At 43.2% G+C, this 27,383-nt stretch overlaps 1 protein-coding gene across 1 annotated transcript in view; it reads left to right on the top strand.

Moving 5' to 3' along the window:
• EVA1A (eva-1 homolog A (C. elegans)) overlaps positions 1 to 27,383 on the top strand; it is a 211,666-nt gene that overhangs the window by 85,183 nt on the left and 99,100 nt on the right. The window contains exons 4-5 of the mRNA XM_010002389.1: positions 3,367 to 3,519; positions 20,385 to 20,528. Of these exons, the coding sequence (XP_010000691.1) occupies positions 3,367 to 3,519; positions 20,385 to 20,528 (297 nt within the window). The remainder of the gene's footprint in view (positions 1 to 3,366; positions 3,520 to 20,384; positions 20,529 to 27,383) is intronic.

Here is a 27,383-nt window from a genome sequence, read left to right on the forward strand (position 1 = left end):
CTCGCCCCTTCCTTCCTTCCTTCCTTCCTTCCTTCCTTCCTTCCTTCCTTCCTTCCTTCCTTCCTTCCTTCCTTCCTTCCTTCCTTCCTTTCTCTCTCTCCTCTCTCTCCTTCTCTCCTCCTTTCTCTCCTCCTTTCTCCCTCCCTCCTTCCTTCCCTCCTTCACTTTCTCTCTCTGTCTTTCTAGAAAGCAGTGTCTTCTATCTGTGGCAGCCCTAGCCAGCTTGGACTCAGCCGGAGCCTTGGAAACCTGCAGCTCCAATAGATGTTTCCCAGGGCAGAATTTAGTGACCCTGAGGTTGCATGTGTTCCATGTGGCACAGCCCTTTTACTCCACCCCACAGTGTGCCAGGAGCACATCACCCATAAACTGTGCTGCTTTCCAAGGAGCGTGCACTTGGATTCATCTCCCTGGTCCCATCTCTCCAACCATCCATCAGGCAGCTTCCTCCATTAGCCCTGACCATGACTTCCCAGAAAGACCCTCTTGTGACTGCTGGGCTGGCTTTCAGCAGAGATATGAATGTCTCTGCCTCCCAGTGTCTTCTGGGCTAAATGCAATACTTGTTGGTCTTAAATCCCAGTCCAGTTTCCAACTGACAAGTTTTGACTATGAGCAATCAATGGAATTTAATAAATATTCTAAGGACCTTTAATGGGTCTGTAGGAGATGTGGTTCAGCGATCAGTTATACTGGTTAGTTGGGAAATGTAGCTAATAATAACTACATCAGAAGAGGAAATTGAGTTAGTCTGTTGTAAGAAAGAAGACCTTCACAGAGGACCCTGGCACTCGCTCATTAGAGACATCAAAATTGATCTTTTTCTAAAGTTAATCAACTATTTCATATGTCACTTCAGCCAGTCACAAGTATCCTTCTTTTCCAGATATGGTTTTATTAACTGTGCTTAGCTGGGCCTATGGCAGGGCTAAAGGCCTTTGTGCTTTTAGCTTGAGTCCATGTAAGGAGAAAAAATAAATCTATTAAGTATTTACAGTTATGTTATACTCTGTTAGGCATAATACACTAACAGAGAATATATACAGTGTTAGGCTAAAGCTTTGATTCCATTTCCCTCCCACTAGAAACAAAAAATCCTATGGGAGACAACTATAGGTGAAGATAACAACCCTTAGGAAGTTCAGTGTGTTATTCAGATGCCTACATGGTGATTGTGGATAAAATACCCAGAGATAAAAATGGTGAGTGGTTCTTCACAGCTGTGCAAGGTTCCTCTCTTCCTACATACTCTGATGTTGAAAAGAGCTTCTATTCCTGCTTCCTGTCCCTGTTCTACACACTCAGCTGGTCGAGGGTTTCTCCCTGTAGGTGTTGCTGAAGGATGTGTGTTCTTCAAACAGATTCTTCTATGAACGAGTTAGGTTTTAATTCTATGTTTATCTACAGGAATGGATGAAAAAGTCTTTTCCCATTCAACAAAATATTTTGAAGGGTTGAAAGTTTTCCCTGCAGTAGGATAAAAACTAGGATCTTTCAGAGGTTTTTTTAAAAGGCTGCAGAGAGAGAAGGAAGATCACCTACTGGAATATTGTGAATGCTTAAGATTCTCAGCCAGATTGTGAGGGTTTGGGCCAGGATTTTCCCACTCCAGGTGGATGCTCTGATGACCACATAATAGGCTAATAGAGTGGGATATTTTTGGACTTCTACTAGGAATTTTCAACTTTAACATGAGGAGTTGCTTGTTTTCAGACATTTCTTTTAAATTAGCATGTGCCTGTTCTGGTAGATGGTTTCTCTGTGTAATTCCTTTTGAGGAAAAAAAATAATAAAATCTAATGTAGAAATCAGTCCAGCTTTGATCAGGGGTTAAACCAGATGACCTCCTGAGGAGTCTCCCAATCTAAATTCTTTGGTGATTCAAATTTGGTGGAAAATTTCGTCTCCATCTCCAATCAGGAAAAATTATTCTTGAACCAACAGCTACAATACAATAAAAATGTCAAGCACTGGCTGCCCTGGTGTACAGACTGAAGTAATAAATTGTAAAGTAATGATTGTCTAGTGTTTTCAAATATGAAGTAATTTGATGCATATGGACTTTGCAGAAGGTCTTGTGTGTGTGTGTGTGATATTAAACATGGAGAACCAGTGACAGGGAGAGACAGAAGTTATGTCTGTGCTAGTAAATGGTAGAGAACCAGGGGCAGCCCCAGGCACTGGCTGCAAATCCACAGTGTTGGGTTTCTAGTGTGCTCTGTGACACAATTTTGACCTGGTGCCACTAAGAGCATTTCAGATTAAATGACTGATCATGCTTGGTAGATTCCCATGGGTTAGGGACCCTTCCCATGAAGCAGTTTGAATGCTGTTGTGGCTACCTTTCTAACAGCAAATAACATAATCAAGTGGAAAGTGACTCTACAGAGGCTGGGTTGGCTGATGTTTTATTCCTGGCTGTGCCCTGGGTTGGCCAGGGTGACCATAGACATCCCACTTCTTTCTTCTCAGTCTCTTTCTGTCACAGTTGTAGATGTCCTGCTGTAAAGACTCAAGCTCTTCCAAATATTTAGTTGTCTTCTGTGGTATGTAGGCAGACACACATGGGGAGGACCTGTTCTAGGTTGGGACCTCTAGGGGTTCCCATAATACAAATAGTACTAGTAAAGAGAACAGAATGACTTGTGACTTCTTATGAAATAATTGTCCTGTCTCCTTGCTAGATGTGACCTGAATGACTGTTCTGTTCTGCGTGCAACAGTCTTACAAAATCAACAGTGTATTTTGCATTCTTGGACTGACCATTTCAAGGACTTGGAGAGCAGCTTTGCATATCTGTGTTTGAAACAGGCAAGAGCAACTTCGGTCATTAACAAATTTCAAAAAGCTCCTATTGAATCTGTCCATGGAGAGCTGCTGTGAAAAAACCCATTGAGCATAATTATATTTGCATTTGAGCTGCTGTGATTTAGAATAAATGCTTGGCAAGTGAAGGGCTCATCTATGAAGGAGAGAGGTGCTTAAAGATAGGCTTTTATCTACCCCTGTCACAGGCCTCTAATATCACCCTGTGGACATCACTCAACTGCCATGTCTCACTTATTTGTCTGCAAAATTAAATTATTGGCTATTTACCAGAACTGACACATGCTAGGTTAAAATATGTTCATTAAATATGCTGATAGTACCAGAAAGAGAATGCCTAATGCAAATGATCACTGCTACTCTAGCAAAAGCAGTTGTAGGGCTGGGATTGTGCTGGCAGCTGATGTGCACCTCTGGGCAAATGCCCAGAATTGCTGCTGCCTCTGGCAAGCTCACCCCATGGGGAGGTGAGAGGGCTCCCTTCATGCTGAGTGCCTGCCTCTGGATCAGCAGAGTAATTAAGTGTTTGTTTCTTTCCAGATGAGTACAAGAGTAAAGTAGCCTGTGAAGATGACAAGCTGAGGCTAAGCTGTAAGAAGAGCATGGTGATTGCCATTTACTCTGCTGTCTTTGGAAGGACACAAGGAGGCAGCCTGGAGTGCCCATACCAAACCCTAGGGATGCCCATGATTGGTAAGCAGGGGAATGGCTTGAGAGGGCACACTGATCTAGGCAGGGTGATTTAATTTACTGTCTTCATGGTATAACTGGCTGAGATCCTGAGAAGGATAAGCAGGACTCGCCCATGCAACCTGCCACGGTGGCCCTGTTGGTGTGTGGTACCTTGTTAATCACCTATGAGCTTCATCATGAGCAGCAAACTGATGTTCAGCTGCCTGCCTTAGCCAAGTTACCAAGCTGCAGACTTTTAGCAGATTAAACTAAATACTTGGGGTACTCCTTGAATTTCTTGGTCAATTTTCTGTCCTTCTGCTCGTTCACAAACTGAATCTCTACCTATATTAATGAGGAGCAGGTTAATTGCAGATGTAATGGGCCATGTGTGGCCAAATCAAGCCTTGATCTTGCATTTAAACTTTTACTGAAGTTAAAGCAAGGGTTAAAAATTCAAAACCAAGTTGTTAAATTGCATCACGTTACAGTTGACTTATGGTGCCTTCACGTAGCTTCTTCACTCTCAGGCTGTCATAGTCTCTTACTTACCATGTGTTAAAGATCAATAAATTTAAAAGCATTCACTAGAACTGTCTGTTCTTGAGCCAATGTGAAGTTAGTTTTTTAGGCTGTGGCAGAGAGAAGAAATGTCCACAGTGCAAAATGCTATGACCAGCATTCCTGACCATCCTTCTCTGCAGAGGTGAGAGGACTTTAACTGGTCGCCCAAAAGAATTGCCTCTAGAGGGGGAAAGGCTTCACAGGGGGCTGTACAGGAAAGCTTGAGCTGCTGCTATTGCCTGTGCTTGTATCTGTACAGCTGTACCTGGAGATCTTCAGCTTCACAGCTGCTGATCCAGTGCCCTTAGGGAGTTAAACGCTACTCAAATGGAAGCATGTGAAGTGACTGCTTGGAAACATGATACGCAGATGATGGGTGTCAATAGGAAACCACAGGTGAAATCAGGTCAGTCAGGTTATTTGTGCAGTGAGTGTGCCTTAGTTGTGTGGGTGTGAAAATCTGAGCACTTGCAGTGCAGCAGAGTAGTCCAGGGGCTTGTACCCTGGCTTGGCAGAAGAGTCACAGTCCTCTCCCAGGCTGCTTCCCATCTCCTGAGTTGACTTATATCCCTGGATGTGCTCTTATCCCTCACTTGCTGGGGAGCAGAAGCCACAACAGATATGTTGGATAGGTTAGCCTGGACCTCTTTCCTGTGGTGTTTGGGCTGTGCTGGTTCAGCTGCTGGGTGAGAACTTGCAGAGTCAGCAAAACCTGGTGGGTTTCTCACATAAACCTGAGCACTCTGCTCCTTTGCCCCTGCTGAGCAAGCAGAGACATGCACGTCCTGGTGACAAGGTACTAGCACTGGAACCTGCTTTTGAAAGTCACTGTGAGGCAAAACTCAATGCGAAGCCATGAAGGGTAAAGTTTTCTTCTTCTTTGCCCAAGTGCCTAGTTCCAAAACTTATCCTGGCTGAGAGCAGGGCATGTGGCACTAGGAAATGGGGTGGGAGACAGTGGAACTGGGAGAGCAAAGTGATAGCTAAGAGAAAGAGCAGTGAGATGTGACAGCAGGGCCATGCCATCCATAGTGCTTTTATGCCCTGTTGCTTTCAAATTGGTCTTTTGATCTCTAAAAATTGGGATGTTTGCCCAAGGAAATAAGGTATTGGATCCTAGACTGTAGTGTGCAGTCTGCTGCTGGGATGAAGGCCTTCCTCCAGTGTCAGCTCTTAAATGAAACTGGTTACAGGGCCAGGCTCAGGACAAGACAGTGTATTGCCAAACTAGTGGTGGGAATGCTGAGGTAGCTTTACAATGAATTCTGGTGCAGGATTTTAAGCTGTGAATGATGCTAAAAATGACTGAGTTGTTGGACAGGAGCAAATATCTGCATGTTTGGAGTTACTGGGGTCAAAAATATCTGTTATGTCACCCTGGTGCTGCTTGGGTTCTGAGGGGTTAGGTATGTCCTGCCTGCTTAGCAGCAAAAGAAAGGTGGGAAATGCCTCTGGGACAACAGCTGGATGCATGTCCTGCAGGGTTGGGAATTAGAGGTGAGGCACTCACCATGGAGCAATGCTTTCTCTAGGTTTCCCCAGGGATTTGGGCTCTCTGTGTGTAGAGTGAAAGATAGATAGTATATCTGTTGATCCTGCTGCTCCCCTGCATGCTGAAATCAAGAGTAGATGGTGTGTGTGTGAGCTTAACTAAAAGAAATGTGAGTGAGCAGATGGTTTTTCAGCTCATCATGCTCCATCACTCAAATCCCAGCTACATTGGAGAGTGTTTGTCCAGGTCTGCCAGTGGCACAGGTTGCCCAGGGCAGCTGTAGATGCTCCCTCCCTGGAAGTGTTCAAGGGCAGGTTGGATGGGGCTTGAAGCAACCTGATCTAGAGGAAGGTGTCCCATGCAGGGGGCTTGGAACTGGATGATCTTTAAGGTTCCTTCCAACCCAAACCATTCTATGATTCTATGACCCAGTGGGACAGAGCTCTAGTGATTCAGGAAAGGGAAGGAGAGCTGTACTATCACTTGTCCCTTGGCTTCACAGGAGAAACCAGTGTAGGATCCATCTGCAACCCACATCAGCCAACAGCATATTCACCACGTGCTTCCCCACAGCACACTGCAAGAAATGATAGCCCTGCAGACGTTCACAGCACCAAAATGAGGGGGTTGTGCTCCCAGCTGCCATTAGCAACCGTGGGAGCAGTGCACAGAGTCCCCAAACCTGTTCCAGAAAACGTACTCCTGCCATGGGCCTGCCTAGCCCAGCAGGCAACTCTGTTCCTTCAGGAGCAGGTGAAAACATCACAGCTTATAAATCAAAGCTTTCTCTAGCTAGGGAACATTTCCCTGCACGTTTCTACAACCCTGTGATGCAGGGAGGGCTGCTCCATGGCAGCCTTTGATCCCAGACATTCGCAACAAGCTGATCTTATAAACATGACCGTATGACTCAGACTTTGTGGCAGCATCCAGTTCCCATAAGGCAGATCCCAGCTACTTTCTGCACATGGAAGATTTATTCTGTTTGAATATCACGGAACTGATGATTTATTTCAAGACTGAGCCTTGGCAAGTGGCCTTTTCCCAGGAAATGGGTCCTGGACAAGTTTGCTGTGATTATTTTTATCCAGGCAGCATCAGTTACTTGACGAGTGAAGAGCTTATACTTGCCCCAAAGGTGGAGAAGGGTAACTTTTCTTCCTTCTCTAATGGAAAACAGTTCAGAACAAAATGCACATTTGGGTTGAATTTAGGGATCTATGGCTTCTGAAGATGAGCCTTTTAAAGAACTGAGGTCTAAGATGGGAAGGAGGAGTGGTCTAATAGAGTATTGTATATATTTCTGACTGCCATTAAGGTAATGGAGCAAATGGTTTAATTTCTGTTGTTTCTGCCTTGAAAAACAAGACCTTTTACTCCTGAAGGAGTTTTTAGAATATAGTCCACTACTGGTGGGCTTTTTTGGATTCCACAGAGACATGAGGCACATTGGGTGCTCAGGTGGAGGGTCTGAGCTCTTGTGACTTTGCAGCCCTTTAACCTGCGTAACCCAGCACAGCAGTGTAGGATCCCCAAGGCAGGCCATGCTGTGCCAGGCACATGCTTTCTCTCTGACTGAGGCCTATACAAAAGTGCCTAGCATCTGTGAAGGGAAAGTTATTGTGAAGAACTCCATCCCATCCCTGTCATATTAAAGAGAAAAATCTGCCAGGATCCTCTTTTAACTGGAGACGTGCTGGAACTTGTGTCTCTGACCGTAATGGGAAACCCCTGCCAACAGCTGGACCCCTCCTTGGATGCCTTGTGAACTCTGAAAAGCTCCTAAAGGAATTTGACCTTATTTGTAACTCTCTTAATAAAGCCTCCACTTTGCTGCTGGCATGTGCAGAGAGAATACACAGAGCATAGGGAGGTCTCTGGGGAAAGGGTTATTCACAAGCAACAAACCATTAATATCCCTCAGCCCAGTGAGCCCTTTGCCCCGTTATCGTGCTGGTTACAGCTGCCTCTGCCTGCATCTCTGACTTCTTTGTACCAAAAGATGCCAATTTAAAAAAAAAAAAAAAGAAAAAAAAAAAAAGAAGCCCTTTTCCTGCTTGTATTTGAGGGCCAGGTAATGATCTAATTAGGAGCCTGAGAAGGAAAAACTTGGATATAAAACAACTACCCTTTTTACCTTTCATGTTCACAACTACATTTTCATGGTAGCTACCTCCTGAACCACAGGAAGCAAGATGGACAGGTTCAGGACCTCTAACATCCAGGTCTCTTTCTCAAGTATCCTGTCTCTCTCCATCACATACACAAGGAGTCCACAGCAATTTAACTACTTTATTTGGGTAGAAAGAATCTTGACTTAGTTTCAGAGTCGACAGAAGATTATGGGAACTCTGGCTTCAAAGCCCAGCTTTGGTTTGTGGTGTGTGGGTTAAGCTGAGCAGTCTGCTGAGAAGTGAAACATCCCTGTCACTTAACATGCAAGTTCTCTCCTGTGCCTCTGTAGAGATGAAAATGGCTGTGTTTACAAAGCCCTGAGGAAACTCAGATGGTCAGTGGCACTCTGTAACTCATTGGATCAGATAACAAAAGAGCAGAGGAATGAGTTCAACAAAGGAGCCTGTGCTTTAGGTGCTCATTCTCTGGCATTTTTCATTTTAATGCAGTGACAGAAGGTGATCCAGCCCAGTTTGTTTTGATTTCCTCCTTTTAATGCAAATGTATATATGACTTGACCAGAGCCTTCACAGTCCCTCATATAAATATTTATTACAGCACGTAAATAATGGATCCTTCTAGTTTGTTTATCTGTGATCAGATCTAGCATGTGAATAAGTATGAAATGCATGCAGTAAAGAAAAATCAGTTTTATTCCATGGCACTTATTTCTGTTCCTGCCAACACAAGAGCTGGTTTTAAGTGACTGCTGCCCCTCTACCCATGCATTTCTGGCTCTCTTCTGCTTCACCATCCGTGACCATTTTCCATCCTATGTTTCCATCAGTACAAGTCTGTTGCTCTGCTCTAATCTTGGTCTTAAGTGAAGCACTTAAAAATATAAGGCCTCCAAACCATGGAGCTGGAGTGCTGAGGGGCACAGCCTCTGGCACTGGTAGGAAGCACTGAGGGAGCAGGGTGGCAGGAGGAGATCTGTGCTGATGAGATAGAGCCCGGCAGCCTGACTGGCCCTCAGTGGGTCCTGGTATTGGTGGCTGAAACACCAGGTCCTGATTTCAACACAGGGCAGATGATGTCTTTGAAAATGGTTGCTGGGCTGGGTTTGTGGGGTGAGCAGCACATGGGAGGAAGTCAGACTGCATCTGTCCTCTCTAACATGCACACCAGGCTTCCAGCATGCCCCTACCCATAGGTGCAACTCCATCTAGGTTTGATTTACAGTCAGGGCAGAAACTACTTTATTATATGTAGAACTCATGATTAAGAACATATTTTTAGAGGCCAGTCTGTTTGTGTGTAATAAAACCCACAAGTACCCAAGTTTGAAGGCTCAATAAACATCAGTTGCTGCTTAATTCACATATAATACCTTATTAAATTTAAATTGAAATTATATTCCTGTTTAGAACACTAAAAGTGGGACAAAGCCTGCTTTCAGAAAGTTGTTTTTCAATTTTGGATACTTTTGTTTTTCACTTTTTGTCTCAAAACACCAGGAGGTAATTAAAATAACTTTACAGCTGTTTCTGGAAAACTCAAACTATTGTTGGATTCCACAGAGTCATAAAAAGTGATTTATATAAAGTTGGTTTTATATGCACACAATTGCAATTTTTTTTAAAAAATGAAAAAAAACCAATTCAAATGTGCTTCTGGGCGAGGTCTCTCTCAAAGCCAACATTCAATTTGGTTTTAAAAAAAGTTGTTTACAGTGGAGTATGGCCCCATGCAGTGCTTGTAAATAAAAATTCTGAAAGTAGCTTAAATAGCACTGGTACGGTCTGTGATGATATTGGTATGGTATTTGAGGAAGTAAAGTGAGTATTTATGTCATTAGTTTCAACTTCTTTAATAGCAGATATTATAAAACATGCCTATTGCCCAAATGTTAGTTAAAAACATATCCAGAATATAATCCTAATAATATAAGGGTGTAATTTAAGAGATGTTAACCTGTAGCATCTCATCTTATTTCCATGGAGTTACTCTGAATGAAAACCAGTGTAACTTGTTCAGAACTGATAAGGTTCCTCTTAAAGGAATTCAGATGTCACTCAAGAATATTACAAAATTACCATGACAGTGAATGAGAAACAAAGGTAATGTGAAACCTGTGAGGCTGCAAGCACTCTGGGCTTGATTTTAGGAACCAAGGGCAAGAAGTGACTTGCAGATTGTGTCAGCTGGATAGTCTCTTAAAAAAGTGGGTCAGTCCCACAGCTTCCGAAGCCCAGACCTTCCTTCAGCCTAGGTCTGGGCACTTGTTGAATTATACCTATAGTCAGGAAAATACTTTTGTTGGGCTGTAATGAAGAGGAAGATGAACTCAGGGACTTCACGAAACAGTAGATGCACTGAATGCACCATTTCTATCTTCTACTGAGTGCAGCAAAAGCTGTTAACTTCTTTGCTTTTTACCTCCAACGCCTTCCAGCCCACAATAAACTATTCTCTGCTGCAAATTAAATAATAAAATTTTACTGTCATTGCCAGACCCAAAACGCTTTGTTCTCTGAGACTTCTTGGAGCCAAGTTTGAAGCTGTCCTCAGATTCTCACTTTAGCCCCCAAACCTGCAAAATGTTACTAATTTGCTCAACTTTACACACTCTAAGTCAGTCTTGGTAAAACTGGAGCCTCACGTGTTTTAGATGAATTCTGGTTCCAGATACAAAGGTGATAAGATGATTTGAGCTCACATTCATAAATGAAGCATTTCTAAATGTAACTGTAGCATTTCTAATTAAACCTGCAACTGATCCTTTGGTTGCAGCCTCTAAATGTGATTAATTTCATTTAAGATTGTTTTCTCCTTTCTGGCCTACTGCTGAAGTTTCCAAAGTTTTATGAAGTGTGTGGTGAGCAATTTTTTCTCTCTCTTTCATGAACAGATACTTTTTTAACATCAAGTTGGCCTTCTCTGTGCATCCTTCTGATGTTTGGATGTAGATTTCTTTTTCAGCCAGCTGTTTGCAGTGACATTGTGCAAGACATAGATGCTATAGCCAATGGCACCAATGCTAAGTTCCCTGCTGCTATTTGGAATAATGATGATGATAATTTGTATCAGAAAACCAGCTCGACATGACAGTGAAGTACCCAGCACTGCCAAAAGAAAAACCAAAGAGGAAGTCTCTCAAACATAAAAACTCACAGAAAAAGCAGCAGCATGCTGGGACTGGTGCTGTTGATGGGGGAGGAAGATTCTTCTTAGCCTCAGTGTTGACCATGAGATGTTGGAGCATCTCTCTGACTCTGTTCCTCACAGCATTAGTGCAGCTAGGTCACAGCTGGTGAGCAGGGACCTGGGAAACCAAAGCTAATGCATGGGCCAAAGCCCCAGTGATACTTGCCCACCAGTCCTGACTGCAAACCCTTTTCCACAACCCAATGGCTTATCCAGCAGTCTGTGGTTAGAGGTGAGAACTGTTTTTAACAATCTCTTTTAATGAATTAATTTATTTCCCTATTTGAAGAAGGTTTCTTGTGCTTGTAACAGATTGACTATGCAGGTTTTCTGAAGCCCACCCTGTTCTGGCTTCCAAACGAAAAGCCTTTTCATTGTTTTGTGGCTCTGCCCCTGAGCTTTCCTCTGTACACATCTGCTTCTGCATCTTTTCCCCTTTGAGGGTAGTCTTTTGTCTTTGTTGCTTGGTGTTATGGGTTAAGTATCTGTAGTTTGGTTTTCTCTCTCTTGTCTTCCACAGTCCTTGTAGTTCCAAACCCAACTTGCTTCTTGTGTCCTCTATAGAGCCTTGTGTGCCAGGGCAAGGAAGAGAAATGCAGAGTATTTCTGTTGCCCCCATCTGAAACCCTGTGACAGTGCTACCCTGGTAAAGAAATTACCTTCCCAGGCTGCTAAAGTGGACAAAGCCTGTATTTATGAGCTGCCTTCTGCAATTGCCTTTAAAGAGAACAGTAAAACTTCTTGGGCTAAACTGGAAATGCCTGGGGTTTGATGTACTGCACATAGTGCAGAGTGGCTCATCAATACTCTATGAAGACATCCTTCACAGGATGCTAGGATGGCTAATTTTGGCTAATTTGAAGCAGAGCCAGAGGCTTAGACACCTTCAGCAGCTGCTGCTTTATGAAGGAGCTGAACTTCATTATCAACCACAGCTAATGGAGCATCTTTAAAATACATGAGAAACTGCCAAGAGCAGAAGGAGAACTTCCTTCCTTCCTGTTATGATAGAGATTGTCTTGTCAAATGAGGCAGTTTCGAGTCACTCCTAGGTAAAATGTAGAGGATTTGGGCAGCTGCCTCACCTTCAAGGTTGAAATTCCTTTCTTCCTGCTTATGTCCTTTTTGCTATTCCACCACAATCTGCCTTCTTGGAAGATGAGTAGGTAACTACAGTGCTGATTCAGAGATCTGTTAGCTTTCTTCACAGGAACTGACTTTCTTTCCTCTTAGTTAATTGTCTCTGACATCTTCCATTCTCTCCTCCCTGCTCTACAGCTCTCAGCCAGTAACTTTTCCTGTCTTATTCTTCAGGAAGAAATCATGCTGCATGTTTTGGAGAGCAATTCTGCTTGGGAGGTGTTTCCTCCTAGAACTGTCACTTCTTTGCAGATAACTTCCTTCAAAGCAATATATATCCCAGCTCATTCCTTTCACCTGCTCCTCAAAATACAGCAAGGAAAGCTAGAGTTCTGCTGGCTGTTTTAATTCCAGATGCAAGTCTGCTCCTAATGCCTTCAGTCTGGACCAAAATGTGCCACAGAATTAATTTCTTGATCAGGCACCACCAGTCCTGCTCCAGTTCTTAATCACTCATCTCATGTGCTCTGCTGGAAGGAGTGTTTTAGGCAGTGATTCTCTTTCTGTAAGTGCAGCCAATAATTTGGTCCTTTTGATACTTCAATGTCTTATATTTTTTTTAGTTGAAAAAGTAGAGTAAGTGATCAAATTTCTGGGCTAAATTCACAGACTCAGAGATGAGTGCACCCTCTAACAAGTGGGTGGAAGTTTTGAGTGGGTTTTTTTTCCTATTTTTATTTTTTTTTCAAGTGCACATGTGATTCTGATGTGAAAAAAGGGCAGACAGGACTAATATGCAATAGAGACTATCAAGATTAATGATGGAAAAGAGCTCTGACGCTCAGTTGAAAGAGTAGTTATTACAGTGAGCAGTGAGAGGGTGAGAATGTCCTGCTAACCAACACTCTGATGAGCCTTAGGTCTGTAAAGAAGAGGAAGAATTTGCTTTCTTTTCAGTCTGATGGAACAGTCAATACTGGGGTGTATTCCATGCCCTGCTGCCTTTCCAGTCTCACAGGCAGCCTGTGGAGTAGCACCGTGTGACATCCTTGCAGCATGCTAACAAATTCCCACATTTAGGTGTACATGGTCCTGCTTGCTCTGGACAGCCTGCCTCATCTGTGCAGGAACCTGCCCTTGCAGGCTCCTCATGGATGTGGCAGGTGGGGGTTATGAGGGTAACAGATACACCTGAGCATCTAGCATATGCCCAACTTCACTGTGGGATTAGTCCCCCATCTCAAGATTAGGTATATAAATCTGTTTGTGCATCCATCTGTCATGACTGCTGCCTTGGAAGAGACCCTCCATCAGACCATCTTAAGTTTTACTCTAAATACAAAAAACTGAACAGCTTGGAGACATTCATTCAAACTCGGACAGGTTTTGCAATCAAAAGCACCAACGTGTGGCTTGGATTTCAGATTCAGATGTGTCACCCTTATTGGAGAAAAACAAGGAACAGTGAGTAACCAAAGTAATGGATGTGATTAATAGGCATTGGCTCCAATTTTATTTTTCACCAGGAAGAGGTAATAAAAAAGTAGTCATGCTGGGAAGCAGGCTTAAGCTGACTAAAACCCATTCATTGTGGTGAGCCTGATGATATGGACATTACATCACTGAGACTGATTCCAGTTTTAAGGCCAGTGCTGCCTGCAAGCTGCAGCTGGTAAAATCCTCCAGTGTGGCTTGGTTGCCATGTGAATTGGGTTTTACCTCGGCTGAGGATGGGCTGAGAAAGACAGTAGATCAGGGAGTAATATCCTACTAAATGTAGCTGGTAAGATGAATGACCTACTGAGGGCTTAGACTAAGAGTTGTGAACAGTCTGCATTTCTGGAGTCCTGCTATGAAAGGGAGTTCACCTTGCAGCAGGAGCACGGCTGAAGGGATGTGCAGCTTCTAGAACATGGGGCTGGGAGCAAAGCAGATAAGGCAAGCTGGTCACTGTCTCCTCCAAACCCAAACTTTAGTTTAAAAGACCACATTCCAAAAGCATAGTTGGTATCTTTAAACACTTTCACATGTGGAGGCGTCTGTTGCCAGGATTTGTGTTTGCTCCTTGGCAGTGTGCTGAAGCAATCCAAGACTAATGAAAAGTGAGGGCAGCTCTGGCTCCACCTGTGCAAGTGGGCTTTCTGTCATCTGTGAGGTCTTAAAGTGTTCTTTACTGCTCTGCTGTGGGATCTGAGCTTTGTGGGTTTTAAAAGGTTCTTGGCAGGGGCCTAGGTCTGCTTAGCAGTGCTTACCTCAGACTTAGTGATGTGGTGTTGGCATTTGTGAGTGTCCTTCCCATATCTCTGGCATATGGGACCACTTGTTTGTCGCACTGATGTCTGGATGTTTTTTCATATAACATCCACCATTTGCAGTTAGCAAGCAAGCAGGAAAAGAAAGGAGATGTTGCCCTGAATCAATTGCTACCTGGTGCAACAAGAGTGCCATGTCTGATCTTCCATTTCTGAAGACCTGGAAATGTGAATTTGGCCAGCTGAAAGGGGGTATAACCCTGCTTTGCCACATTTCTGGGCTTGCCTTCCCTGCATCTTTTTGATTGTCTAACTTCATGATTTATGGACAAGAGAGCTTCTGTATTCTTGCCTCTCTGAGCCCTGGGAATGGGCACCTGGAGGTGAGAACTTCTGACCTGGCATCACCTTCTGAAAAAGTACTAATAATATATTTTGAGATCTCACTTCAACCCAGCTCCCTAAGGACTCCTTTACATTTGGAAGTTAGATTACCTACACGCTTTTCATAACAACCAACAGGAGTGATGTTGAGTGTTTTAATACTCCTGAGACAGGAGGGTAAAAAAATACTGTGTTGTTACTTCTATAGCTCTGTATGACATGGTGGTGACTGTGATTTATGAGGGTGTTGTAGCCTCATCTATCACTCAGCCATCTCTCAGATGTCTTATTGACATCTTCAGTGCTAGTTAGTGAGGGAATAAAGATCCTTGAAAATGACATTTTGGCATCCAGCTCAATGACCTCTTTATCACAAATCCTTTGAAGTGTATAAGGGAGATGGTCCCATTTGGAGGTTTTGATTGCTGCTCTTACATTTTTCAGTTCAATGTGTTGTGTGGAGGATGAACATGTTGACAGATCAAAAAAACCTAGAAGGGAGACCAAGATAATTTCAGTATCAGTGTAGTCTTCCCTCCAAGTACTGCTGGCTGCTTGCCCTGCCATTTACAGGAATGCACGAGGCATTTGTGCTTAGAAATTGTGGGGAGGCAAAATCAGAGAAAATTCCCTGTTGTGACCTGTTGTGAAGTCTTAAAGGGAATACTTTAGCACATTTTGTCCACAGAGTCCATTGCTTTTTTTAAGGGCTGGAAGAATAAGGTTGTTTCCAAGAGCTCAGACCTTACCATGGAGAAAATCAGCAGAGTGTTTGAATTTACCACGTGGCAGCCTGGAGTTGCCAGTAGAGTTTAGCTGGATCTTGTAATGTGGGTGCTTCAGATGACTTTTTGTCACTCCTGCATTCACCAGATTTTGGTGCTCATTGGGGTTTGGAGGTCACTGGCAACAGTAAAGATTTGCCTACCTGGAGCCTTCTCTTCTCCAGGCTGGACAGCCCCAACTTCCTCAGCCTGTCCTGGTGGGAGAGGTGCTGCAGCCCTTGCATCATCTCTGGATGACCCCACAAACCCAGAGTTTGTGGGTGATACCAAATTGGACAGGACAGTTGTTAACAGCAGGGTTAGGGACCTCAGAGGACCTTGTGAAACCTTGTGAAGTTCAGCACAGGCAAGTGCAAATTTCTGTACCTGAAAAGCTCTCTGCAACAAGCACAGGCTGGGGACCACCTGGCTAGAAAAAGGACCAATGGGTTTGGGGGGTCAACAAGTTGAACACGAGTCAGTGGCATGATCTTGTGGCAATGGTGGCTCAGTAGATACTGGACTTTATTAGTAAGAACGTAAGCACATCAAGGTTTATTCCCTTTATTTGGCACTCCAGTAGTCCACTTACCTGGAATACTGGAGTCTCCAGTTTGGGCTCAACAGATAAAACTGGAGCAAGTCCAATGAAGGGCCACCAAGCTGGTCAGAGGGCTGGAGGACACTTCATATGAGGCATCCAGGTTTGTTCACTCTCAAGATGAGAAACCTGGGGGTGGGATCTTATGCCTGTTTTCTGCTACCTAACAAGTGGTTCTTACAGAGACTGTTCTTAAAAACACACACACAAAAAAACAAACAGCAAAAGCAACCAACACAAGTTGCAGCAGTGGGAATCTGATTAGATACAAGTTAAAAATTCTTCACCTGGAGAGGGGTTTAGCCCTGGAACACATGCCCAAGGAGTTTGGGGAATATGTATCTGTGGAGATTTTCAAAACTTGCCTGGGCAAATTCCTGTGCAACCTGATGCAACTTCAAAGCTGGCTGTGCTTGGAGCAGGAGCTTGGGCTGGATAGGCTCCAGATATTGCTTCCAACTAAATTATTGCATGGTTGATGTGCTGTAGTTTCAACAGGTGACTTTTGTCCTGGATGTATTTTCAATATTAAGGTTTGCAAAAAGTCCATGTAAAAAATAAAGAGGCTTTAAAAATCTTGGTGCCTTCCTTTCAATGCAAGGGAATTTCATCCCCATCTGTAACTGAAGCACACAGAGTCTCTTCTGCTTTTCTGCTCACTTTGGCTGGTGCAGGTTGAGCTGGAGCAGCCTGGCAATTGAAGAGCTTAGGATTTCACTGCTGGGATTTGATAATGTGAAGGCCATGTCTGTGCCCAAAGAAGCTGAGTACCTAGGGCTACATGTTTACATGTTTAACTGTGTTAAACTCTATTAAACTATGATAAACTAGCACTGCCAGGGCCTGGGCACAGACACAGAAAATAGATGTTCTGCACTGTTAAACTGTAACATGGCCCGTGGCATAGTTTGTTGCCTTATCCCAGCTCACACTCTTGTAGGCAGTCCAGAACATGTTTTGAGGTTGGTTATAGGACAGGGAATCACCACTCTGTTTTAGAAGATAAGAGTGTTTAATGGTATGGAAGTGGTTTGCTCCACCACAGGTGGCCTCCCAGTGAATGTGTAGCTGAACAACATAGCCTGGACCTGGGCACTGTTAAAATACAAGTAGGGGTGGCGGTGTTAGCACTGACTGCAGCAGACTGGGCTATGTGGAAGAGGCTCTCTGGTTGGATCTTATAGCTCAAGCTACATCTGCATTGGCAGAGGGGCTGCAGAAGGGGCTAGAGCAGGGTCCCACAACTGTCTGCAGGCACTATGGCATGTTGATTCCAGTGGGCAGCATGGGCAAAGCTGTCCCCTCCTGTGTCAAAAAAAAGATGCAGCTACTCCCTGATGAAGGTAGCATCAGGACTGTGCTCACCTCCTGCCTACACCTCAGCTACTCTGTCCTGAATACAATGTGAGAAGGAGCCTGCTGCCTGGCCCTGAGGCTGACTGACCTCATGTCCATGCAGCTAAACCCTCTGCCATGGATTCCTGCTTCTCCCCTTTCCATCCAAAGTATTCAGGGAGGCTTTCTACAAACTGATGATAGGGAAATAGCCCTAATTTATCTCAGACTATACTACCTGTTTGGCCTAATCCTAGTTGGTAAAATCATGTTAAGGAACAGGGTAACAGTTAAGCAAGTGTGATAATGGTGTGTCCAGATTTGAGCCCTGTTTGGTTTCCTAGTGCAGATGCTGCTGCTAAAGTCAATATGGATGGAGATCACAGCCTGCTCAGAACTGCATGGGACAAAGGAGATCACTGATACCAAGATGTGCTTCGTGATAGCTAAAAAAGCTGGTGATGATAGTGTGAGGGTATATGAGAGACAAAACTCCTAGAACAGGAAAGCTGGGGAGGGGCTTTTCATCAGAGAAGACAGTGATAGGACAAGGGGTAATGGTTTTAAATTGAGAGAGAGGAGATGCAGGTTAGATATTAGGAAGAAATTCTTCACTATAAGGGTGGTGAGGAACTGGAGTTGGTTGCCCAGGGAGGTTGTTGATGCCCCATCCCTGGAGGGTTTTAAGGACAGGTTGGATGAGGTTTTGTGCAGCCTGATTTAGTGGTGGGGTTCCCTGCTCATGGCAGGGGGTTGGAACTGGATGATCTTTAAGGTCCCTTCCAACCTTGTGATTCTTTAAAAGTGTTTTCAATGTGCTGAATCAAGGGATCTGGCACCTGAAGAACCAGTCCAGTTTGTTAAGGTGGAGGGCAGAGTCTGTATTTTGTTACTGCTCATTCTTACAAGAAGAGTGGACCAAAGGCTGACCATCTCTGGTGACAATGCATGCAAAAGACACAGGAGCAGCCTTGGGTAATCCTGCACCCCCCTGCAGAGGCAGGGTGTTCTGTGCCAGGAGGAGAGGCCCCAGTGCAGGCAGCTGTGGGACACTGTTCTGTGTGAGAACAGTAACCAATAAAAAGAATAGGCACCCTCCAGGAAATCCTGTGCAGTGCTTAGATTTGATGAGTTTCTCTCACTGGACATCTGACAAAAAGCCAATGAAGCAGGATTGCTGCGTGCCAGATGTTTCCACTGGAACCTCTAACACTCATTGGATTGAAAATCCCCTAAGGAAGTTTGGGTGGTTCAGTATGAAAATGCTCACATGGAGCCCTGTTCTTTTGTCAATTGCAGCATGTGAAGTAAAATGCTGTCCTTGATTTGAGAAAAAAATGACATGTTGCCCTCTAGGCTTAATTTTCTGTGGCTTTCCTGTGTCTCTCATGGCTTTTTTGTTGTGCTGGCTGTAGCACTCAGTACCTTTTGGGGTTCATTCTCCCTTTCCCCATCTCCTGATTAGTGACCAAAAAGGGTTTGTATTCCTTTCTCTGCAGCTTTCCTGTTGCTTTTAGCAGTAGCTTCCTGTTGAATAAATATCTTCTGTCATCTTCCCTTTTGCTTGGCCCTGGCTGGATAGTTAAAGCAGACTGTCTAGCACCTAAAAGTCTGAGAGCTAGTCTGTACAAATAATTTTCACCTTAGCTGAGGAAACAGGTGCAAATAACATGAGATAAAATAATAAATAGGAAAATGAATAGAATAGAATAGAATAGAATAGAATAGAGTAGAATAGAGTAGAATAGAACAAAATAGATTAGAATATTGTTTCAGTTCTAACTACAAGGGACCTGCAATGATCATCTAGTCCAAATGCCTGACCACTTCAGAGCTGAACAAAAGTTAAAGCAAGTTATTGAAGGCATTGTCTACATGCCTCTTAAAGACTGTCAGGCTTAGAGCATTGACCACCTCTCTAGGATGTCTATTCTAGTGTTTGACCACCCTCTCTGTAAAGAAATTCCCTATGTCCAGTCTAAACCTCCCCTGGCACAGCTTTGAACCATTCCCATATGTCCTATCACTGGATTCCAGGGAGAAGAGCTCAGCCACCTCCTTCTCCACTTCCCTTCCTCAGGAAGCTGTAAATATTTATCTTTGGAGCTTGGCATATTTCTAAGTCCTGAATATGCCGTTTCTACTTGCATGGAATAAACACCATTATCAGACTATTTCTACTTAGATGGTGGATGGTAACAGTGTAATTATTTGACTTCATAGTAATAATCCTCATTAGACTCAGAAACATAACGTCATCTAAGAGGAAGCAGGGACACTGTCTGCCAAAGAGGGCCAGAGGTGGTGACTTAAGACAGCTCTACTGGACATAACAAAGGCTAAGAAAGCCTACCCAAACTCTACCTATCTCTTCCTCTCAAAGTGAAACAAGCAAAACTGGGAAAAACTTCAACATACCCACATGAAATCAGTTTTACCCTTCCCTGAGCAAGGTCCCAATGTCCATCTCCCTTGAACCTCTGAAGTGGGAATTTGCAAATAACTCTGCATGTTTCTGTGACCAATTGCGTTATCAGAGAGCTAAATCAATCTACAGGAATCCCATGTTAATATTATAACTGTACTATTAATGTATTTTCTGTTTGTATGACAGTCTCCTAGTTTATGGGGAAGCTTGTAGTGTTTCTGAAGTCCCCTAGAGTGAGACACTTAAGGTCTGAGTCTTCTTCCATGCTCTGCACTGACTTGATGTTTTTTCCATCTGTTAAAATGAGGATACTGAGACCTATCTTAGAGTCTTCAGACCTTTAGAGTGAGAAGGAATAATTTTTTTTAGCCTTTTCCCTTTGGAAACAAGCCTTCTTTCATATGCAGCCTTTTTTGCTACAGATGTATGAGGATTTCTCATTTTTCACTGGTCTTTTTGGAACTTTCCTTTCATCGCTTAACAATTTCATGCAGGTGTTGGAGAGTCAGATGCACCTTCCCAGGTAAACACAAAGATTTTGAAATTCACATGGAAGGCACATACGTGTGCACTCTTACAGTCTGTATCTGGGAGGGATTTTTTAGGCAATTTCTGTTGTGAATGGACAAATATTCACCAACAGGTATCTTTTTTTCTCTTCTAGAGTGTCAGTCAGCGACTGCCCTTCAACTCATGATCAAGCGCTGTCATGGAAGAAGAAGTTGCAGCATATATGCCAGCACTTATGAATTTGGAGATCCTTGTTACCCAGGAATCCAAAAGCATCTTAATGTCATCTACACCTGTGGTGAGCTGCAAAAGTTTCTTACTGTAACCTTCCTGGGAATGTGTGTTTGATGAACACGTGTGTGAAGAAGGACAAGACCTGTAATGGTGCGTTAGAAGTTGTTGAGCTTCCACTTGGCTCAGGATGATTCCTATTTGGTCAGCAAGGGAAAGGTCTGTGGATCACCTGAGTGGTTTAATTCTGTCTCTTTTTCTACTCATTGGCTTGACAGTAAAAGGAGAAAACATGAAAGCATGAAAATGATGTTTTGTTAACCCATTCAATATTGCTTCTGCAAGGCAAGAAAACGTGGCAGTGGAACCAAAATGCTCTGTGGATTCTTACATCCTGAATGTCAGCTTCCTGCTGCTTCATTTGACTGCAGCAAAGTTGTGGATGTCACTAGGATCCTTATTACTTTGTTCTTTATTCAGTTTTGTACAGTAGAATAAGACAACCATCAATCCATACTCATCCATGGTAAAATCACTCCCAAAATCTTCAGGTGAACATTGCAACATTTTTCTAACAAAATAGAATAATAGAATCATCCTGGTTGGAAGGCACCCTGAAGATCACCAAGTCCAACCATAACCTAAATCCCCCTACCATAACCTAACTTACCCATTCAGTGCTTAAATCATGTTGCTAAGCACTATATCTATATTTCTTTTAAATACTTCCAGGGATGGTGACTCCACCACCTCCCTGGGCAGCCTGTTCCACTGAAAATATAAATACTGTTATTTGAAAAAAACCCACCAAAACACAACACAGTTGGAGCTCTCATTTGGGAACTGAAGTCATAGTGTTGAGCAGACTGTACTCCTCCTTGACTAGTCATACTTTGTAACAGAGAAAGCGTTGTTCCTCTCTGAACCCTGTGGTGTGGAAACATCAGGTCTGTCTTCTCCTAGTGGTGGCACTTTGGATTTGTAGCTGCTGTATTTAAAAACCCTTCAAGGTTTTGCTTATATTGTTGTTGCTAGGATCAGCTCAATCACTTTCTTTCTCTATTCCTTTCTCCACTCGCCTGGAAGAGGAAATTCTGGTGCTATTTTGAATCTGCAGAGCATGTGGTAGAGGAGGTGCTTTCTGTGTCCTCAGACAACAACAGGTCTGGGGGTCAATCTCTGTGTGTAACATGTAACATCTAGTGTGCAGAGTCTGAGAGATGGTGGTTGAGGGTGAGTCCCTATCCCATTTTGCAGAGCCACTATATCTTGGTGGATGTCCAGTACTTTGAAGAGCAGAGAGATTCATGCAGGGGCATCAGGCTCTGAGCTCCTGCCTGGCTGTTGTTTTATTTGGCAGCAGTGGCAGGAAGGTTGGATTTTTTTTATTTTCATTTGACTTGGTTTTTGTTTGAAATGATGTAGCAAGGCTATCCATGGAAAACCCTTTGACTTTTCTAGCCAGGGAGGTAATTTTTTTATATCACTTTTCTCATAGAGAGACTGGAGAGAAGCTTATCCTCATTGTGGTTTGACAGAAATGAAGGCAATACAGCACAACAGGAGCTCCATAACTTAAAAATCCAAGGACAAACAAAACAGAGCCCCACGATGTATTTCCAAGAGGATATCTCCTTCATAGACTTCCACGGCTTTATTCTGCCAGTGTGGCCCTAGTCTCAAAGTCCACTACAAAAGGCATTAATGATACCTTAATCTGACCTGAACCTTCCCAGTCATAGCCTAACTGCATCAGGAAATGAGTCACACTTGAGAGCACAAAATGGCATGTTTTGCTTTTTAGTGGGTGATATCTGCCTCATCCTTTGGAGGTGGCCATGGCTCCTTTTCAAAACCATGATCTCAGACATGTCTCTGAGCTGGATTTTGTGATCACCAGACACATATTTCTCCCCTCAAACAGCAAAATCCTTCAAAATGTGAAAACCAAATAAACAAGAAATCAAATTCCAGTCCCATGTGCTTGTGATGGACAGAAATAAATCCTGGTATTCTTTTAAAAGAAATTACAAACCCGAGCAATTTGATGTTCTTATGGTTTAGAGAATGATTGCAATGTGGCAAACATGCTCTTGGGTACCTCTTTGTTTCAGGTTTCCATAAAGCTGCATGCATTATTGCTCCTGGTATGGCATTCTCCTGCTTTCACAAAACCTGTGGGAGGGAAAGGGGACAGGCTTTGACTGGTTGAAGTGACTGTCATGATATCTAGGTGCATATCCCTGTTCCCCACCTCTTGCAGTTGGGAACACTTGGTCCCTGGAGCGCAGGCTGAGGCTTTGCTGGTGTTCCCTGGAGAGCAGTGGAAGATGCAGGGTGACCCTGGCACAGTTTGGCAAACAGGAGGGGTGTACAAAATGGGTTTCTCTGAGCATCACTTCAGCCTTTCTTGTTGCTGCTTCAAGGGCGGGACTTCATAACTCTCTGAGATCCTTGGCCAGTGTTACTGACCCACTCTGCTGCTTCAGAAGAGCTGGTGAGACCAAGCACACTGGTGGATGTGTCAGCGTGGGTAGGAGGGCCCTCACACAGACTTTTCCCATGTGAGAAACTGCAGTAATATAAGAGGACGGGGCAGCTGGTTTCTGCTTTTGGTGCTGAGGCATGGGGAGGGCTGGGAAGAGACAAATATGTCCTCTGCTGATAGCAATTCAGGAAAAAAATCTGTTGAGAGAGTAATTTATGAAGTGACAAAAGGCAAAGTGAATTGCAAACCCATGTGTTTTTACCAGAACCCATGGCCCTTTAGCAGAGGTGACAGACATTAATGCTGGTGTTGGCTGTGTAAAGCAGTGAGTAGTGAAGAGCTAGTGAGGTGACTTATCTTCCAGAACCTGCAAGCAGAACATCTGGAAGAATGTCTTAGGTCAGCACATCCAGACTGTTCTTCTCTGGCTCAACAGTAGGGTCTGAACACTATCCTGGATCTGCAAGAGGTTACTGGATGAGGGAAAAGCTTTGCTTTCTTTCAGCCATGCCCAAATTTCTTGAAGGTTCTTTCCTCCTGCCTTCATGTTTTATTGGACATAAGAATTCCTGCCTCACACACACAACTTTATTGATGAATCTGGTTTTAAGTAAAGCTGTTATTTATTTTTTTGCCCAGCTGTATGTTTTTGAGTAATTTTTTGTAATTATTCCAGCCACTGGGAGTGTCTCAAGTCAGCAACTCTCTGTATCATACTAGATCCCTCTGCACCTTGTATAAACAGCCTATAGGCATCACTTAGCTGAGAGGGAGATGCTGCATGTTACCATGGGTGGACAAGATGATGGAAACAAGCAAGGAACCAGCAGCCCTTCATGACAGTGATCTCTCATGTGCAGTAGGGTCCTGTTCGTCCACCCAAGGAAACATGAAAAATCCTCCAATGTAACAACATTCCCAAAAAACCCAAACCTTGCCAGGAGCTGAAATATAGTTTTGGCCCAAAGGTAGTTTTAGCTGGAGGGGTAGTGTGGGAAGTGGGATTTTCCACTAAGTGGGTCCCATTACTGCCTTAATGAACACATTCATTATTTTTAATTTTATTTTTTTTTTTTAAAGGAAAAAGCAAGTTAATTCTGGGAAATCACATAACGTGGTGGTAGGGTTGTTTTCAGAATGTGACAGGTGTGATTAGAGAGAGATACAAAAATATTATCTCTGTCTGTTCTTTGAAATACCCTGAAACTCTCAGAGGATAGCAGCAAATAGGAAAGTATTCATACTGGTGTCCTTGTGGTTACTTACTGATAAAAGCCACTGTATTCCTGACCTTTACCATTTTCTTAACTGTCCACTTACCTTCAAAGACTCCCTTGAATTCTCCCAGTCTCTTTCCTCTAGGCTGGTTCTTTTGGCCTTACTGGAGTCTTCACTCAGCAACGTATTCAAACACTCTGTTGGATTTTTTTCACATACATAATGCCACTTGGATTCAAGGAAGTGTTTAAGTGTCTGCTTTATTCTAAGACCCATGCATAAATACCATGAAAGTTAAATATTTTCTCAAATACTTCTTGAGTGGGAATGAGAGGCTCGTCTGTGTGTAAAGAGAAACTTTATTTTCAGCACTGAGAGTCAAGAGAAAGGAGCAATCCAGAGTGCCTGCTGTCCCCACTGCCTCCCCCTGCAACCAATGGAGGCTGCAAATGTAAACCCTCTTAAGTACCTTCTGTTCTTGAAATAGGGACATCCATCAGAAATGGTCCAATGAGGGAGAAAACAAAATAAGAAAAAATCTAAAAAATATGGGGATTGTAAATTTCTTGGTGTCTAAGTGTGTTTCTGTTGGTTGGCTATCAGTCCTGATAACTGGTGGCTTTAAAAAGTGCCTTTATTAGGCATATGTTGGACAAAATGGAGGATGTGTGACCTTGGATGTATTTTTGATGTGGGTATCCATCGTGTGTGTGTTTAGATGTGTGGGTGTCTCCTGCTTGCTTCATGCTTGATGGAAAGGAGTCATTGGGCTGAGACATAATGAACTGCCATGGCAACTCATAAATTGCTTGGAAAATCCTGCAGTTCTGCCACATTAATAATCTTGCCATCCTGCTTTATGAGGCAATAAGCTGAGTCCCAGAGGGAAAGTGCTTTGTGTCCCAGTGAGAGGGCCAGGCAGGTGAAGGACAAAGCATGAGCACAGGGTCAGCAGCTGCCATTTCACAGGGTCTGATGATGCTGGAAGAACAGATGGGCTTAATCAGATGGGGTAGAGATGCTCTGGGGTGGTGGGGGTGTGCTGACCTTTGCTTTCCCTGAGTGCTTGGGAAAGCAGTCTGTCTTTCTCCAAAATGTTATGTTTAAATAAACAGTCTAGCAAGTTGAACTACAGGCAGGGTCTGTGTTGGACAAGACAGCTCTGAGGTGGTTGTCCTCATCATGGTGATGAGGAGAGAGCCTGAAGAGCTACACAGATTCCTTCCTGTCTTCTCAAAGGAACTGTGCTCTAGTCCATTACCTCCTGTGCAGTAAATCTTTCAGTGCCTCAGGCTGGATTAATATAATGGTCTTTTGCCCTTAAAATTTATGAATTCATGAATGTAGAAAATGTATTTTTATCACTGCAAAAGTTCTTTCTGTTGCCATAAAAAGCAATGTCCAAAATCTGGAAAAAAAAAAAAAAAAAGGAGAATTTGCAGACTTCCAAGAAAAAAAAAAAAGAGTCTTATTAGACCCTTTTGAAGCCAGGCAATGCAAATAGAGTCTTGCTAGAGAAAGACAGACACAGTGTATCTAATGCAGACTTCCTTTCTTCAAAAGTTGAAATAAAATCGATGACATGCAAGTCAACATTTCAGGCAACCCAGCTCTAGGGATGTTAAACTGAACGTATGTTGTTTGATAATGTTGGTTTAGCTGTGATTCTTGTGTTACCCTATAAAACAGAGCTCACAAACATGTAGTTTTAGAAGTCATGGGCCTCACAGTTTGACCTACTAAATAAATAAAAAGTGGAATAAGAATGTAAGATAATTCTGTTGTGTGGCTGCTTCCAGTGTCAAGACCCTGGGTTCACAGATGGTCTGGGAAATCTATTCAAATCCTCTGTCTTATTTTTCTAATAGAAACTTGCACACTCATTTTTGTGTCAAGCCCATGCTCTCTTCAAGCTATGGTGCACTTTTAAAAAAAGCTATCTAGTCCTCATGTAATGACTGCAATAATGAAAAATTCATGAAGTGGGATTCATCTGCCCAAATGTGGACACATAAGCCACAGAGATTTATAGCACAGACATTCCCATCAGAGAAGAACTCCTGTTACAGGTAATGGAGAGAAATAGCTGCTTTTGAGGCACAAATCATCTCATCCTAAAGTGGGTGCCTGAAAGAAATGAGCTCTACTGACTACCAAGGGAGCTTCTGGTGCTTAGCTGAGATATTGTTATCTACAGGTAGGGCCTCTCCAGTGCATTTGGTTAGATGGCTTTCACCCACCTGAAGCCAGGCAATGCAAATAGAGTCTTGCTAGAGAAAGACAGACACAGTGTATCTAATGCAGACTTCCTTTCTTCAAAAGTTGAAATAAAATCGATGACATGCAAGTCAACATTTCAGGCAACCCAGCTCTAGGGATGTTAAACTGAACGTATGTTGTTTGATAATGTTGGTTTAGCTGTGATTCTTGTGTTACCCTATAAAACAGAGCTCACAAACATGTAGTTTTAGAAGTCATGGGCCTCACAGTTTGACCTACTAAATAAATAAAAAGTGGAATAAGAATGTAAGATAATTCTGTTGTGTGGCTGCTTCCAGTGTCAAGACCCTGGGTTCACAGATGGTCTGGGAAATCTATTCAAATCCTCTGTCTTATTTTTCTAATAGAAACTTGCACACTCATTTTTGTGTCAAGCCCATGCTCTCTTCAAGCTATGGTGCACTTTTAAAAAAAGCTATCTAGTCCTCATGTAATGACTGCAATAATGAAAAATTCATGAAGTGGGATTCATCTGCCCAAATGTGGACACATAAGCCACAGAGATTTATAGCACAGACATTCCCATCAGAGAAGAACTCCTGTTACAGGTAATGGAGAGAAATAGCTGCTTTTGAGGCACAAATCATCTCATCCTAAAGTGGGTGCCTGAAAGAAATGAGCTCTACTGACTACCAAGGGAGCTTCTGGTGCTTAGCTGAGATATTGTTATCTACAGGTAGGGCCTCTCCAGTGCATTTGGTTAGATGGCTTTCACCCACCCTGTCCTTACAGAAGTGATCTCTTTTTTTGGTCAAAATGATCACATCCATCACTGCCACTCACATCAAGGAGTGTTTTCTCCTTACATTTATTGGTTCCCACTCCCACTGTTTGACTGGATCCCAATTGATCATAGATTTATCCAGGTAACAGGTGAACGTGGTGCTTATTTCAGTACTTAAGGGGGATTTCTTTCTCTGAACCTTGAGAAATTAC

Source organism: Chaetura pelagica, unplaced genomic scaffold (genome assembly GCF_000747805.2).
Source record: "Chaetura pelagica isolate M959 unplaced genomic scaffold, ChaPel_1.0 scaffold46, whole genome shotgun sequence".
Lineage (NCBI taxonomy): Eukaryota > Metazoa > Chordata > Aves > Apodiformes > Apodidae > Chaetura > Chaetura pelagica.